Source organism: Lampetra planeri, chromosome 4 (genome assembly GCF_965212315.1).
Source record: "Lampetra planeri chromosome 4, kcLamPlan1.2.h2, whole genome shotgun sequence".
NCBI classification, from domain to species: Eukaryota; Metazoa; Chordata; class Hyperoartia; order Petromyzontiformes; family Petromyzontidae; genus Lampetra; species Lampetra planeri.
The window spans coordinates 12,813,095-12,825,909 of NC_136110.1; the positions used below are offsets into that span (position 1 = coordinate 12,813,095).

The 12,815-nt window shown below is 46.0% G+C and overlaps 1 protein-coding gene across 2 annotated transcripts in view; it reads right to left on the minus strand.

Moving 5' to 3' along the window:
• The window catches only part of XPNPEP1 (X-prolyl aminopeptidase 1), a 35,471-nt gene that overhangs the window by 10,340 nt on the left and 12,316 nt on the right, over window positions 1-12,815 (minus strand). For both annotated transcript variants that reach the window (XM_078593299.1, XM_078593298.1), the window contains 9 exons: window positions 11,228-11,320; window positions 10,047-10,190; window positions 7,415-7,510; window positions 5,517-5,598; window positions 4,503-4,719; window positions 3,315-3,404; window positions 2,166-2,216; window positions 1,623-1,681; window positions 718-795 (listed from right to left, as the gene is read on the minus strand). In XM_078593299.1, the coding sequence (XP_078449425.1) occupies window positions 718-795; window positions 1,623-1,681; window positions 2,166-2,216; window positions 3,315-3,404; window positions 4,503-4,719; window positions 5,517-5,598; window positions 7,415-7,510; window positions 10,047-10,190; window positions 11,228-11,320 (910 nt within the window). The remainder of the gene's footprint in view (window positions 1-717; window positions 796-1,622; window positions 1,682-2,165; window positions 2,217-3,314; window positions 3,405-4,502; window positions 4,720-5,516; window positions 5,599-7,414; window positions 7,511-10,046; window positions 10,191-11,227; window positions 11,321-12,815) is intronic.

The window sequence follows — 12,815 nt, forward strand, 5'->3', positions numbered from 1 at the left end:
ATTCGGATTCAGGATTTGCCACATCCAACGTGACCCCAGTCTCACCAGACGTGAATGCAGCAACTCTCGTATATGCACTTATCTAATTAGAACACCTATCCCATATTACAACCCGACGGTCAATGGCATTTCTAAGCCTTGGAATATCATTCATTCATTCATCATGCACAGTCAGCGAGGACCGTTGGTGCCAAACGTGCGGCCTCTTGCCACAGCATTAGCCCAAACTGTTTTTGGCTGCCGTACACCGGCGTGTCTCGAGTGATTTGTTTGATTCATGGATCACGGGGGGGGGGGGGGGGCGGGGGCTGACCACGTGGAGGGCGGCGCCACTGCTTTGAGGGTCGCAATTCTCACTTGGAATGTCAACCGCCCACTGAAGTGCGCAATCTGCTGGTGCGTGCACATCGAGACGGGTGGACGTGGACCAAAAAGTGACGACCGTCTCTCCCTCTCGAACTGAGCTCTCGGACGCTAGGAGACCGGTCGCAGATGCAACTGTGACATTTCTGACGAAGTCGAACCATCGGATGCCAAGAAGGCTTCTTTGCCATCGCATGCAGAAGGACTGCAGCCGATCCAAATCAGCTTGAAGCAATGTCCAATCTAGGAATATCCCAGAACTTAATAACCATTGAATAAAAATTAGAAGCACTGCTCTGAGAAACGACTGAACGAAGGAACGAACGGAAGCACGAGAGCTTTGAGAGGGCGTACTTGTAGTGGATGATGGCCCCATTAGGTCCAGAGCCTGAAATGGTGGCAAAGCTGGGCTCCACAAAGTCCTCTTGCTGCCTTGGAAGAGATGCGAGAAGGACAAAGATTCATATAACATTTTAAAACTTTAAAATACAAAAACCGTGACGCTGTACACAGTATTTACCTATGCCACTGCTGGAATGAGTAGCAATATTGACACTTAGCTCCCAGTAAACCAAGAGACTTGCAGTCGTGAGTGAAGAAAGGCAATCATAAAACATACCCAATACTTTACCAGCATTCGTTACATATAGTCACATTTTTTTTACATGGATAACATCTTATTACTCTTTTTGAGAGACAAAATGGGGAAAAAACAGGATAGGAGCCTGTATTGTCAGAGACAGTTAAAACAAAAATTTAGAGCATTTAAAACTGAGCCTTACATTTATCAGCAGATGTGGAATGTTGACCACAAATCCTCAAAATCTGCCACTTCACCGCATCCACGAGCCTCTGCGGCTGCTCTAGGCTCCGAATAAACCTCTAATTAATATGAGTGTGCAGAAAACACAGCTTAACACTTTCCCATTCAGTTTCTCTTCCGATATGTACGTGTACATTATCTAAACGGAACCAGAAGAAAAGTAAAATAAAATAACTATCGGTTCCAAGGCTCCCTTAAGGCCATGCGGCAGGCCGTGTGGCACAGTTTAGCACCATCTACCATAGAGTGCGGTCGCCAAAATTCTCTGCGGTGAGTTCAACGTCTTTAAAAACAACGGTGCTATGGCTCTAAATAAAATAAATGCTGAACGGCTTGCGTGTTCCGAGATTCAGCGATGAACGGGACACCCACCCTGCAACTTGTAGTTGTCTCGGAATGGCAAAGAGTTAATATTAAACACAAACTATGCCCTTACTTGCGGAAGAACTCTGCCTTGTCAGCAGCCGACACCTCAGTGACACCGCCATTTGGAACCTGCAAACAATCTCAAAATTAATTCGTAACAATTTGTGGATTGTCAAGACACATTTTTTTGCCAATCAATATCAGAAAAATGGTCCAGTCACCGCTACGTTCTCTTGATTTTGGTCATTCCACCCTGATAACTTGCAGCACATGAAAGTGGTCATCGGTCTTCTTATTCATACGCGTTATTATTATGTTACACTGAATTGTCCGCAAACATCAAATCTAGGATGGCAGTTGATTCGACGATGCATTGGCAGCAGACACACTTGTGATGTCATTATTTTGCTCGCGGTTTCAATTGACTTAGCTCAGTCGGTGTTAGCCACTGAGGTCGTGACAGGTTTCTTTTTTCATTCCTGTTGTTCCATGCCCCCTGTACCATTCCTGTTCCGATGTGATGTGCACCGATGCCTACTTTATTCAGGACAATATTGGCGCATTAAATTAAGATTTATTGATTGAGCATGGGCCATACGCAGAGTTTATGCACCTCTTTCTCCAGCCAACAGAAGAACTCGCACAAGGCCACGGCATCCTTCACCTGCAAAACAGGAGACAGCACATAATTTTTTTTGGATGCTGTGGTAGCGAGATGTTAACTACCTCGCCTGGTATACAAGAGGTTGCGGGTTCAATCCCGACCCCGATGCCTGCTGTATATTTGGAGTTTGTGTGTCTCTCACCCCGTGCTTGCATTAATTTTTCTCTGGGTCCGGTTTTTACCTTCACATTTACAATCAACGTGCGTTTTAGAGTATTTGGTTGCTATAAATGTCCACATGATAAGCTACTTCATTGGGCTATCATTTGTGAAGGCCAGGTCGCTTCTGAAAAAAAGCTGTGTAGCTCAGTGGGCCTTACCTGGTAAAATAAAAACAGTTCAAATCGTAGTTCATTAACGTTGGTAACGATTAATAATATTTTTTATAATTGCAAACTGTAACGCGCCGCAGAGCGTTATCTCAAAGCTAGTTAACGACTCAGAGGAGCGAGGAGGAACCACGGACGAGCGGGGAGGCAGCAGCCATGCGCGTGAGCCGGTACCAAATTCCCTCCCAAGCTCTGCGGTCCTCTATATACGAAGGTGTTATCGGCTCTTTAATTAGCGTTTACAATATTGATATCATGATAAACGCCTTAATCTGGGCTATGTATTGAGTGCAAATCGGGCTGGTTTCATTTACACAACACACCCAGTGTTATTTTGTGAAAGCTGATATTGTAAATTACTTTTGTTGAATGATAATAAAGGACCCCCCCACCCCCCCAAGTTAAAAAAAAACATCAAAAGGCCCACAACAAACAAGTCATTCGCGAACTTAACAATTACAAAACTAAACAAAAGCAGAACTTTTTTTTATAAATCGTACAACGACACCCCACTGCACGGAAGGGCATCAAGTCAAAACATTTATCTTAATTATGTACAGCAGGAACGTGTAAGCACATGTACCCATGCTGCACGGCTCGACATATTGCCAGCTGCTTTCATTTTACTCGCCGAGATTACACCGTTACAATTCTATCCGAAGCGCAAGTAGGCAATTAGAGAATGAACAAATGCAAGCGCTGCCGCGAGTATGGCAGCCCCTATTGGTTCGTCCGCCGTGCGATGGCGCCGCGTGGCTGTGCGACGTACGTGAGCTCGTCTCATGCCCTCCACCTCGGTCTTGTTCTTGACGGCCTTTGCCAGGCAGATTGGAGTGTAGGGCATCTGCATTCTCTGGGACTGAGATGCGCAGACGCGGCGCATGAGTAGATGAATGCCACCCCACATGCAAAGCGCCAAGCACAGTTCAAAATCGAATTTTGACGACGAGACCGGTTTTGTGTGCGGACTGTGACAAGAAACTCGTTTCAGCGCCCTTGTAATGGGCTTGCCGCGTTACGGCGATGGAGAAATTGTCATCATTGTTCTTATAACACTTAAGAAAACTGCTTCAATGAAGGGAAGGCACCTTTATTCGACCCTAGGATCTCAACGGTGCCATGCTGGGCTTGGAAGGCATCTGGCCACGCGACATTTTTTTGTTTTTGGGTTTAGAACAAAACAATCCTCTAGTAAATTCTAGATTTGAAGTTTTCGTGACTGCAGGGATCAGTACTCTTTGGTTCTTTCGGTAAAGTCACGTGGGTAGAAAATAAAATAAAATAAATTAAATCACGACGTTTCGGGCGCAACACAAGTGCCCGTCATCAGGTGGAACAACACAGCAATAAACAATTGCTGAAGCGGGCAAGAGGAGGCTGCTGGTAACAAGAGGCGATATATAAGTAAGAGAGGGGGGGGGAGAAGCCAGGGAGGATAGAGAGGGTGGGGGTGTGGGGTAGGGGGAATGGGGGAGGAATGCCTACTCAACACCGAGTAAAACACAATGCCGGGGCTGGGAAGTGAGCGGGGCTCGGGGGTCTTGTAAATGTAAACTTTGTACAATTCGCCAAAGCCGAAACTGTTCAACTAACCACGTATATACGGGTAGAAACGCAATTAAGCGAGTTACCCAAATCATCCTGAAGCCTTTCCCGTTCCGAGACGTCTACAAGTTGCAAAGTGGGTGTCTCGTTCACTGCTGAATCCCGGAACGTGCAAGCGGTTAGCGTTAATTTTATTTAGAAAGGCGTAGCGCCGTTGTTTTTAAGGACAATGTAATTACGCCTAGAACCTTAGCGGCGCGACGGCACTGTGATATTTGGCGCCAAACTGTGCCACACACCCTCCCGCATGGCCTTGTGGGAGCCTCGGTACCGATAAAGTTATTTTATATTCCTTTTTCTTCCGATTCCATTCCGATGACGTACGTATGCATAGGCTCGCATAACGCGATACCTTTGGAATGATGGCGTTGAGCGCGAAGCTGGACTTGTCGCTGATCCACACGCACTGCCCCGCGGCCAGCTGAGTGGACACTTCCTGCAGCGAGGCGAGCACGTCCGCGTAGGGCAGGACCTCCACCCTCATGCCCGCGTGCGACGGCACCGCCAAGTCCAGCTCCAGGTGCGCACGCACGGTACCATCCTGCAGCCGACACTCGTCCACAAACAGCCTGCGCGCGATCACGCATGCGTTCGCGGACGCGCACACGCGGATACGCACGCACGTGAACGTGGCTGTGAATGCGCGCACAAGAGTAGATTTCCAGGTCGCATTGCACGGCTCTCCGACGTGTTTTTGGGTTGTGCCGCACGCTGCTTCGTGCTGGCAGCTTCGTATGTATTATACATGTATGTTTAACTTCTTTCACACCGTATGTAGCCAACCGTGCTAATCGGAGGTGCGGGGGAAGGACAAAAACAACTAAACGCAAAAAGCAGTTTTAAAGAAATGAGTTTCCAATCTAGATTCAAAGTTTCTTCAGCAACTCAATTCAGTTCCTAAATTCCGAAAGCCAATCACTTCTTTAAAAAGCTCCCCCCAGCACGTGGGGAGTGGAACGTCAGACATCACACCCAACAAACACGCGGCACAACCAGAGAGCACGGAGTGCATAACCATTCACGCAGAGAGAACATGTCATTTTAGGTCAAGCTTAGGGAACGGGTTATGTGTGTGCCAAGATGTGGAACGATATCATCAGTTAATAGTACACGCCGGGATGATGTTCAAAGGTCACGCAGCATGTCAGCAGTCAGTTCTGGAAACAGAGCTATCGGTAGACACCCTCCGATTAGCACGGTTGGCTACGTACGGTGCGAAATAAGTTCAAAGTACACACATACTAAACCCTTCTTTGAGTAGCTTAGTGACCAAGTTGAGGGGTGGGGAATAAAGAATTTGAAACGCACGTACACATTGCGTATGTGATTCCCCCCAGAGATCTGCGAGGAAACCAGGGGGAATTACCTGATGGTTTCGAGCCCCACCATTGCATAGGCGAAAAACACCGGGTTGTATTCGACGTCCCCTCCACGCATGTTGAACAGCCCTGGAAGCGCAGACACAATGGGGAGAGGGTGTTTTGTGAACACACACGCGCGATTAAGAGGCCACTGGAAGAAGCGAATACAAAACACGGACGGGCGAGAGAATTAAATGTAAAAACTTCTGACAAAGAAAAGAGAGAGAACGTTCCATTGTACAAGGGTGTTGCGAAAAGTAAGGAGACAAATTTTATTTTAAGCGAACGTTCATTTTCCGCAAAGCCACAAAGAAAATGTGCTGTCCTGCTCAAGTGAGCATTGAGGCTGTGCTCATATCGTGTTAATAGCCCTTAGCCCATGGTGGAAGTTCCGCATTTCTACGGCGGGGCGTGTGTATCCATAGGACAACCGCTGTTTAATTCCCCCACAAATTGGCACTTGTTTTATCGACCCCCCCCCAGCCCAGAGGGATGATGGGCCGAGTCCACCCCCCAATCAGGATTTGAACTCACGGCCTTCCGAATTGTGAGTTGGTCACTCTACCGCTTGACAAAGCCACGTCCGACTCAACTTACAGCAGCCCATGCACTCCCTAATGCATGCGGCACACAAACGTCCCTTCGCAAGTGTGTATTTTGAACTTCTTTCGCACCGTAATGTAGCCAACTGCGCTAATCGGAAAGGTCCCTAGCCATGACTGCACCGCTGCCTGCACACATTTAATATGTTGCAAGTCCAGTGCAGACAAAATTTGAATATTTAATTATACTGGAGGAATCCGATGAGTTATAAAGATATTTTTCACAGATGTCTAGTCGGGGCGGTTAAGAACTTTACAACAACAAACAATACAAAAATATTATAGGAGTGCAAAGTACAGAAAAGGAAAACAAATCGCCCAAAAACATACAAATCAAACTAAACAATCCCCATCCTACCAGACAAAGCCCACTGTGGTATTAACTAATTTTTCAGAAGCAACGGGGCTACAGATGATAGCTCAACAAAGTGGTTTATCATGTGGAAATGTAAAGCAGCAAAATAATCTGAATACAGTAAAACCTTGGATTGCGAGCATAATTCGTTCCGGAAACGTGTTTGTAATCCAAAGCCCTCGTAAATCAAAGCACTCGTATATCAGTTGTGATCACGTGACGCTCGGCAGACAAAGCGTATACTGTACGTACTAAAGTACTCGTATTGCAAGACCTCGGTCGTTTATCAAATTAATATTTATTTTAAAAAATTGCTCGTCTTGCAAAACACTCGCAGACCAAGTTATTCGCAATCCAAGGTTTAATGTAACTTCCTTGATGGTGAAACTCTAAATGTGAAAAAGGATCCCGAGTGTGCTTGTTTAAACAAATACTGCTGCGTAATATTAGTCTGGAAAACCTTTATGCTATGGAACTAAAGCATCTGATTTTATGTGGTGAGATGGAGCTCTGTTAACTCACTGTATCAATGTCTTCTACTACTCCATACCCATCCCGAACGTCTCTCTCATCTCACTACACCTCTATCTCATGGCTTTCTACTGTCTTTCCACTACTTCTGCCTATTGCCTAGAAATGTCTCAACTCCTGCCATCTACGACGTCTTAATGTCTCTTCACCCAGGAAAGCTTAAGTGAATCTCAAGACTTTTTCAAGCAGACCCTGCATTGCGATGTTTGTAAAACAAATTTTATGTGGTTATCCCCTGCCATCTCGCATCGCTGTGTGTTTGTGAGTTTCACAATCCTGCATGACCCACTCACCCTTGCCTCCAAAGTGTTGGATTACAGGCGTGAGCCACTACGCCTGGCAGTGTTCCCCTCGTGGTTTTAATCAGTGGTGTAGATGTTATTTCTGTGTGGCTGAGGGGAGCTGTGTCTCATACAGGCTATTTCATCCAGGGCAGTGATGACGATCCAAGCCGCTTTCCTCTGTTGCATCTTGGTTCTTAGCATCTCCACCTTGCTCTGCCAGCTCAGTCCTACCAGGGCACAGCACAGCGATGCAGAGTGGACATACGGTTCACATGAACAAGTGACGGGAAGATCCTGCAAAACACTACAAAGTGGCAGTGGCATCATTGCAGCAGCTGTGCGAGGCTCGGTGAATGTTTATCATGCAAAGAAGAGCGACCAAGGCTGGGTGATACAGGCTGTTTCAAAATCATGGACCCAATTTCAAAGCAGTATATTTCACGATGGCAACATGCTACAATTACACAAAAAGTTACAAACGGTTTAATGAGTCATCAAATTTTAATAACCATTTTATAAATGCTCTATGTGCCCTCCACCTGCTGTACGGACAACATCGAGACGATAGTTTAATTCGTCCCAAACGCCTCTCAAAGTGTCTTCTGCCACTGAAGTCACTGCTGCCGTGATTCTGTTTTTGAGTTCATCCAGATTAAACGCTAATGGTGGCACAAAAACACGGTCTTTTGTGCCACCATGCTCTTTGACATTGGCGGATCAATGGCAAAACGCCGTTGAAACGCACGCTGCACCGCAATAACGGATTCAGTCTTGCTGAACTGCAGAACGCAAAACGCCTGGTGTTGCAGGGTCGCCGTCTTGCGAATGACTGAGGCTAGGAGCTGTTTGTGCGCTGGGAGAGGTATCTAGCGGTCATCATTTGAAACTCTATGCCCCGCCCTTTCAAGTGGTAAGAGTTTCATTCATGGGCAGTTCGTGGTTGCAGAGATATAGCGATTACAAATCGCGTCCCATTTTTGAAACACCCTGTATTTTTACAGGACAGATGGAGGTCTTGGACACACGGCCTGCAAAAAACACCTGTAACATTAATACCGTTGATCCAGAAAATGTGTGCCAAGGATTGGAGTTCTAGTGTGAACTTCTGTTATTCATAGGTCACTGCTAAGAGTACTCTTTGGACAAACAAAATATGGGCACTTTATAGGAATGTTAATTATTTTTTATAATACGAATCAGGAGAGCAATGTGCCTGAAAAACAATCTTTTAATTGGGTGAATCCTGCAAGCAATGACAGATCAGAAGCATGGACAAAGACAAACAAAATGGAACAAAAGTAGAAAAATCATGCAAACAAAAGATGCACATTTGGAAATACGAGGAGAGAACACACACGCCCATACACGTCCACACCTTATGGACACTGGCGAGCGATGTAGGCTACATGTGATGTTTCAAACAAGCAACCCCTCTATGATCCAACTGTCAAACAATAGTCTTTCCATTTCCCGTAAACTGTGGCTCACATTACGTCTCGCATTAGAACGTCCCACTGTAGACGCAGTTACCTCTTGCACAAATAAAGCATCAAGTGACATCCTTTCTGTGACTTTCAAGCTGCCCAACTATGGCTCACATCATCAGTAAGTGTTGTTGGCTAGTGGTAATTCAATTCGCACTGTCGCTCAACAATATACTGACCCAATGATGAACCTGGTCCTTCATTTATAATAGCTATCACTCGAGTCACAGTCATACGGAACTCAAATACCGCACACAAGCCCGAGTTCCATCATCCAAGTTCTTAAGCAGTCATCTTAACTTACCAGGGAATCGTCAACAACAACCTATGGCTCTTCCTTTGCAAACAGAATCACAGAATTGCTTAAATTCTACAAAACAGTCTTCCCTGTATATCCTCGGATGTTTCCTACTCTTGGAAGGCTCTTCTGAAAATCATTCCTTTCGCAATCACCGCGTTATTTATTTATTTTTATTCCATTTTATGTAACGGTATGATGACAGCCCCTTGCATGTGGCGAAAGCAATTCACTAAGTACAGATAGATCTTACGTAACCTGTCGGGCACATTGGCAGCCGTGTGTACAGCACAGCGGGCTGTAACGTCAAGAGGGCTGCATTATAGCGTAGAGCAGACATGGATATTGATGCATTTCATAAAACACTTGTCAGGAACAGACGCCAACTTGAATGCCAAAATACATCCGTGTGATAAGACAGAAGTAATACATTTCACAGGACACAGTGCCCTTGTACTGGATGGAATGACTTGCCATGTTACAGCGTATCAGAAATGTAATAGGTGTCTGTTTGGTGTTTGAACATCTTAACACCTGTATTTATGCAATAAAAGGAAACGCCTTCTTATAACCTTAATAGAGTACTGGCAAAGAGGGACCCATAGGAGTAATAAATGTCAAAGGCCCTTGTACTGGCTGAAATGGTTTGCAATGTTACGGCGAACCAGAAATTGTCACCGACATTATTTCCAGGTGAAGTAGCAATTAAGAGTAGAGTTTTCACATGATATTTCACAAATGTCGCCGTACGTATGCGTGTTGAAGTTCTTTCGCACCGTACGTAGCCAACTGTGCTAATCGGAGGTGCGGGGGAAGGACAACAAACTAAACGCAAAAAATCAGTTCTTAAAGAAATTCCTTTTCAATCTCTATTTAAAAGTGCACAACTCCATCGGCTTCCCAATCGCTCCAGTGGCTACGTAGCTCACCTGTGTAGCTCACCTGTGTAGCTCACCTGTGTAGCTCACCTGTGTAGCTCACCTGTGTAGCTCAGAGGCAGCACGAGAAGAGGGCTCTGTGGCTGGGGGGAGCGGTCGTCCCAGATGGCGTCCACCAAGTTGGTGCTTGTGGACACCAACTGGATTCCTCCTCGCTTCAGCTGCTTCGAGCTGGACTTCCAGGTGCCTGCCAAGGTTTCAGGAGAACCATCAGGGGTGTCAGTGGCGAGGACGTTAACTACCTCGCCTGGAGTTTTCACGTCTCTCTCCCCGTGGCCGTGTGGATTGTCCTCCAGGTCCTCGAGTTATTCCTTCCACGTTTTGAATCATGCGTTTGGAGTATTTGGCTGTTATACATTTCCACATGGTAAAAGCCACTTCGTTGAGCTATCATTTGTGGCCAGGTTGCTTCTGAAAAAGAGCTATATAGCTCAGTGGGCCTTACCTGGTAAAATACAAAATAATGTAGCTTTTTAGTTTAGTATAAACCGTTGTTTGTTACATGTTCAACCTTGCTTGTTTGTGGCTACTTAGTGTTTGGAACCTTTATACCTGTGCTCAGTAACTGTGATTTTTTAAAGAAAATTGTATTACTTTTCCCTCATCTCCACACAAGTATGAAAATATTTACATGCAAAACTCTATTCTGTATCTCCATATGTACATAAAATATATTTTAGTCCATTAATCTATTGGCTTTCCACAGCAATATTATGCAGCAGCATTTTGTGAAAGCAACTGTCATACATACCCATGTATCCATAGTTACATTTGTATGTGAAATTTTGTTGAGGGACTGTGCGTTGTCTTGGTGTGGTCTGGAACTGTTTTTGCTGTTGTTTTGCTGCCTTGCCCAAGCTTGGGAATTGGTGAACTTATGCAATAAGAACTTAAATATACTTGATCTATTGTATTTATTTATAGTGATTTGCTTTCCTATACTTTGCACTCCAATTACGTTGTTTGTTGCTGTAACTCTGAGACCCGCCCCGACTGGACATCTGTGAAAAGAAGCTTCATCAGCTCATCGGATTTCTCCAGGATACAAATAAACATTTTGACGATTCTAAAAGATTCCGATTCTGAAATGCTACCCTCGCTGCGTCACCAGATGTTAACGGCAGAGAGCACCCCGAGGGTTAAACGCCGTTGGAACTCCCAACGTGAGCGCGAGGAGCGTCCCACGCGCGCGACACCCCGCCGTGAAGGAGACGGTGGACTCACTGGCAGGGACGAGGAAGGGGTCGACGCCCACGCGCGAGCCGTCGGGCAGAACGCTGAGCAGCCAGTCCTCCCACGTGGGCGTGTCCTGGATGCCTGCAGGCAGTGCCACGCAACACACACGCGCGCACGCACATACACGGGTGCAAAAGATCGGAGGGCGTCGCTCAAATACGAATCAACCCACGCTCGCGGCAATTGTACAGCCGTTCTCCAGATTAACAGACGCTCCGGAAAGTAAGACAAAGCCCAAACTTGTGCCCGTTATCAATAAAGTCATACACAACTCTGGTCACACACATACATACACGTACATACAAAGATCCCCCATATAGCTTTAACAGCCTGCTGGGGCAAGTATTGTTTGCGAGTATATGCAAAGGCCTGCACACAAGGGGGGGGGGGGGGGGGGGTTTGTAGCCAGCACCACTCCCGGCCACCTCTTACTCCCCAGTGGCGAAGTTTACTCATTGCACCAGGTATTCATTTGAGGCCGAGTGGACCTAGGGGAGGCCCAGAACTGGTTCAGATAATCGTCACTGGTGTTGGCCAAGAGTGGGAACCAAACTCAAGTCGCCGGGTTTGTAGCACAGCATCCTAATCGTTACACACCTACTGAATTGTAAGACACACCCTCCAACCTTTGATTTAAAATACAGGGGGCACAAAAGCACATTTTTTATTGTGAAGAATACGGTCATTGGTCTGGTTCATGAATACTTTTTCTAAATTAAAACTGACCAGTGATGTAAATGATGCAGTGCTGTCATCTCGTTTGGTGAGTGTTCGTGTGTGTGCACGTATTTTGAGAACACAGTGTACATTGTGTAAAATTAAGCAGGGTAGATCAAGGCAATCGGTGCACCAGCAATTTTTTTACCTTTCGGCCAATTTCTGTTGAGTTTTATCCCTTAAGGACCTGAGTCCATATTTTAGATTGCTCAGATTCTATTAAGCATGCGAGAGTAAGTAGACCACTGCACAGGCTGGTCTGTGAAGGAGAAGACGCTGGTCAGGATCACAAGATAGGAACAGGACACCTTGATATGATCACCGTTACATTACAGCTCTGTCAAACTTGAGACAGAAATAACCTCATAAAACGTGAACACATCACTCGGTGATACTGCTTTGGCGGTGGTGCACAAGCATGGGAGTCCAGTTTACCATGGGACTGCGGTTTACCATGGGAGTCCGGTTTACCATGGAGCAGGAGTCGGCACCCTGTGGCTGCAGAGCAGCATGCGTCTCTTCAAAGGACCGCTTCGTGCCGTTAATTTATTAAGGACCCACCATCTTGTATTTACGTTGCATTGCCCCTCTTGAAATACTGAGTTTTTTTACCGAATTTTTTACACAAAAATGGCTCTTCTTGTTGTTTTGGTTTTCTGACCCCTGTTCTAGGCCAAAGGGGATATCAGCCAGCTCAGTGGCCGAAAACAAACACCTCAAGCCATGCGGCAGTGTGCCCCCTTCACGAACACTGGCCCATACCCTACTTGAGTCCCTGCCCCACCTGTGGATGAACACCAACTTGGGCAAATAACTTGGTTTCCGATAATTGGTTCTTTACCCTTCTATCTGGCAACAA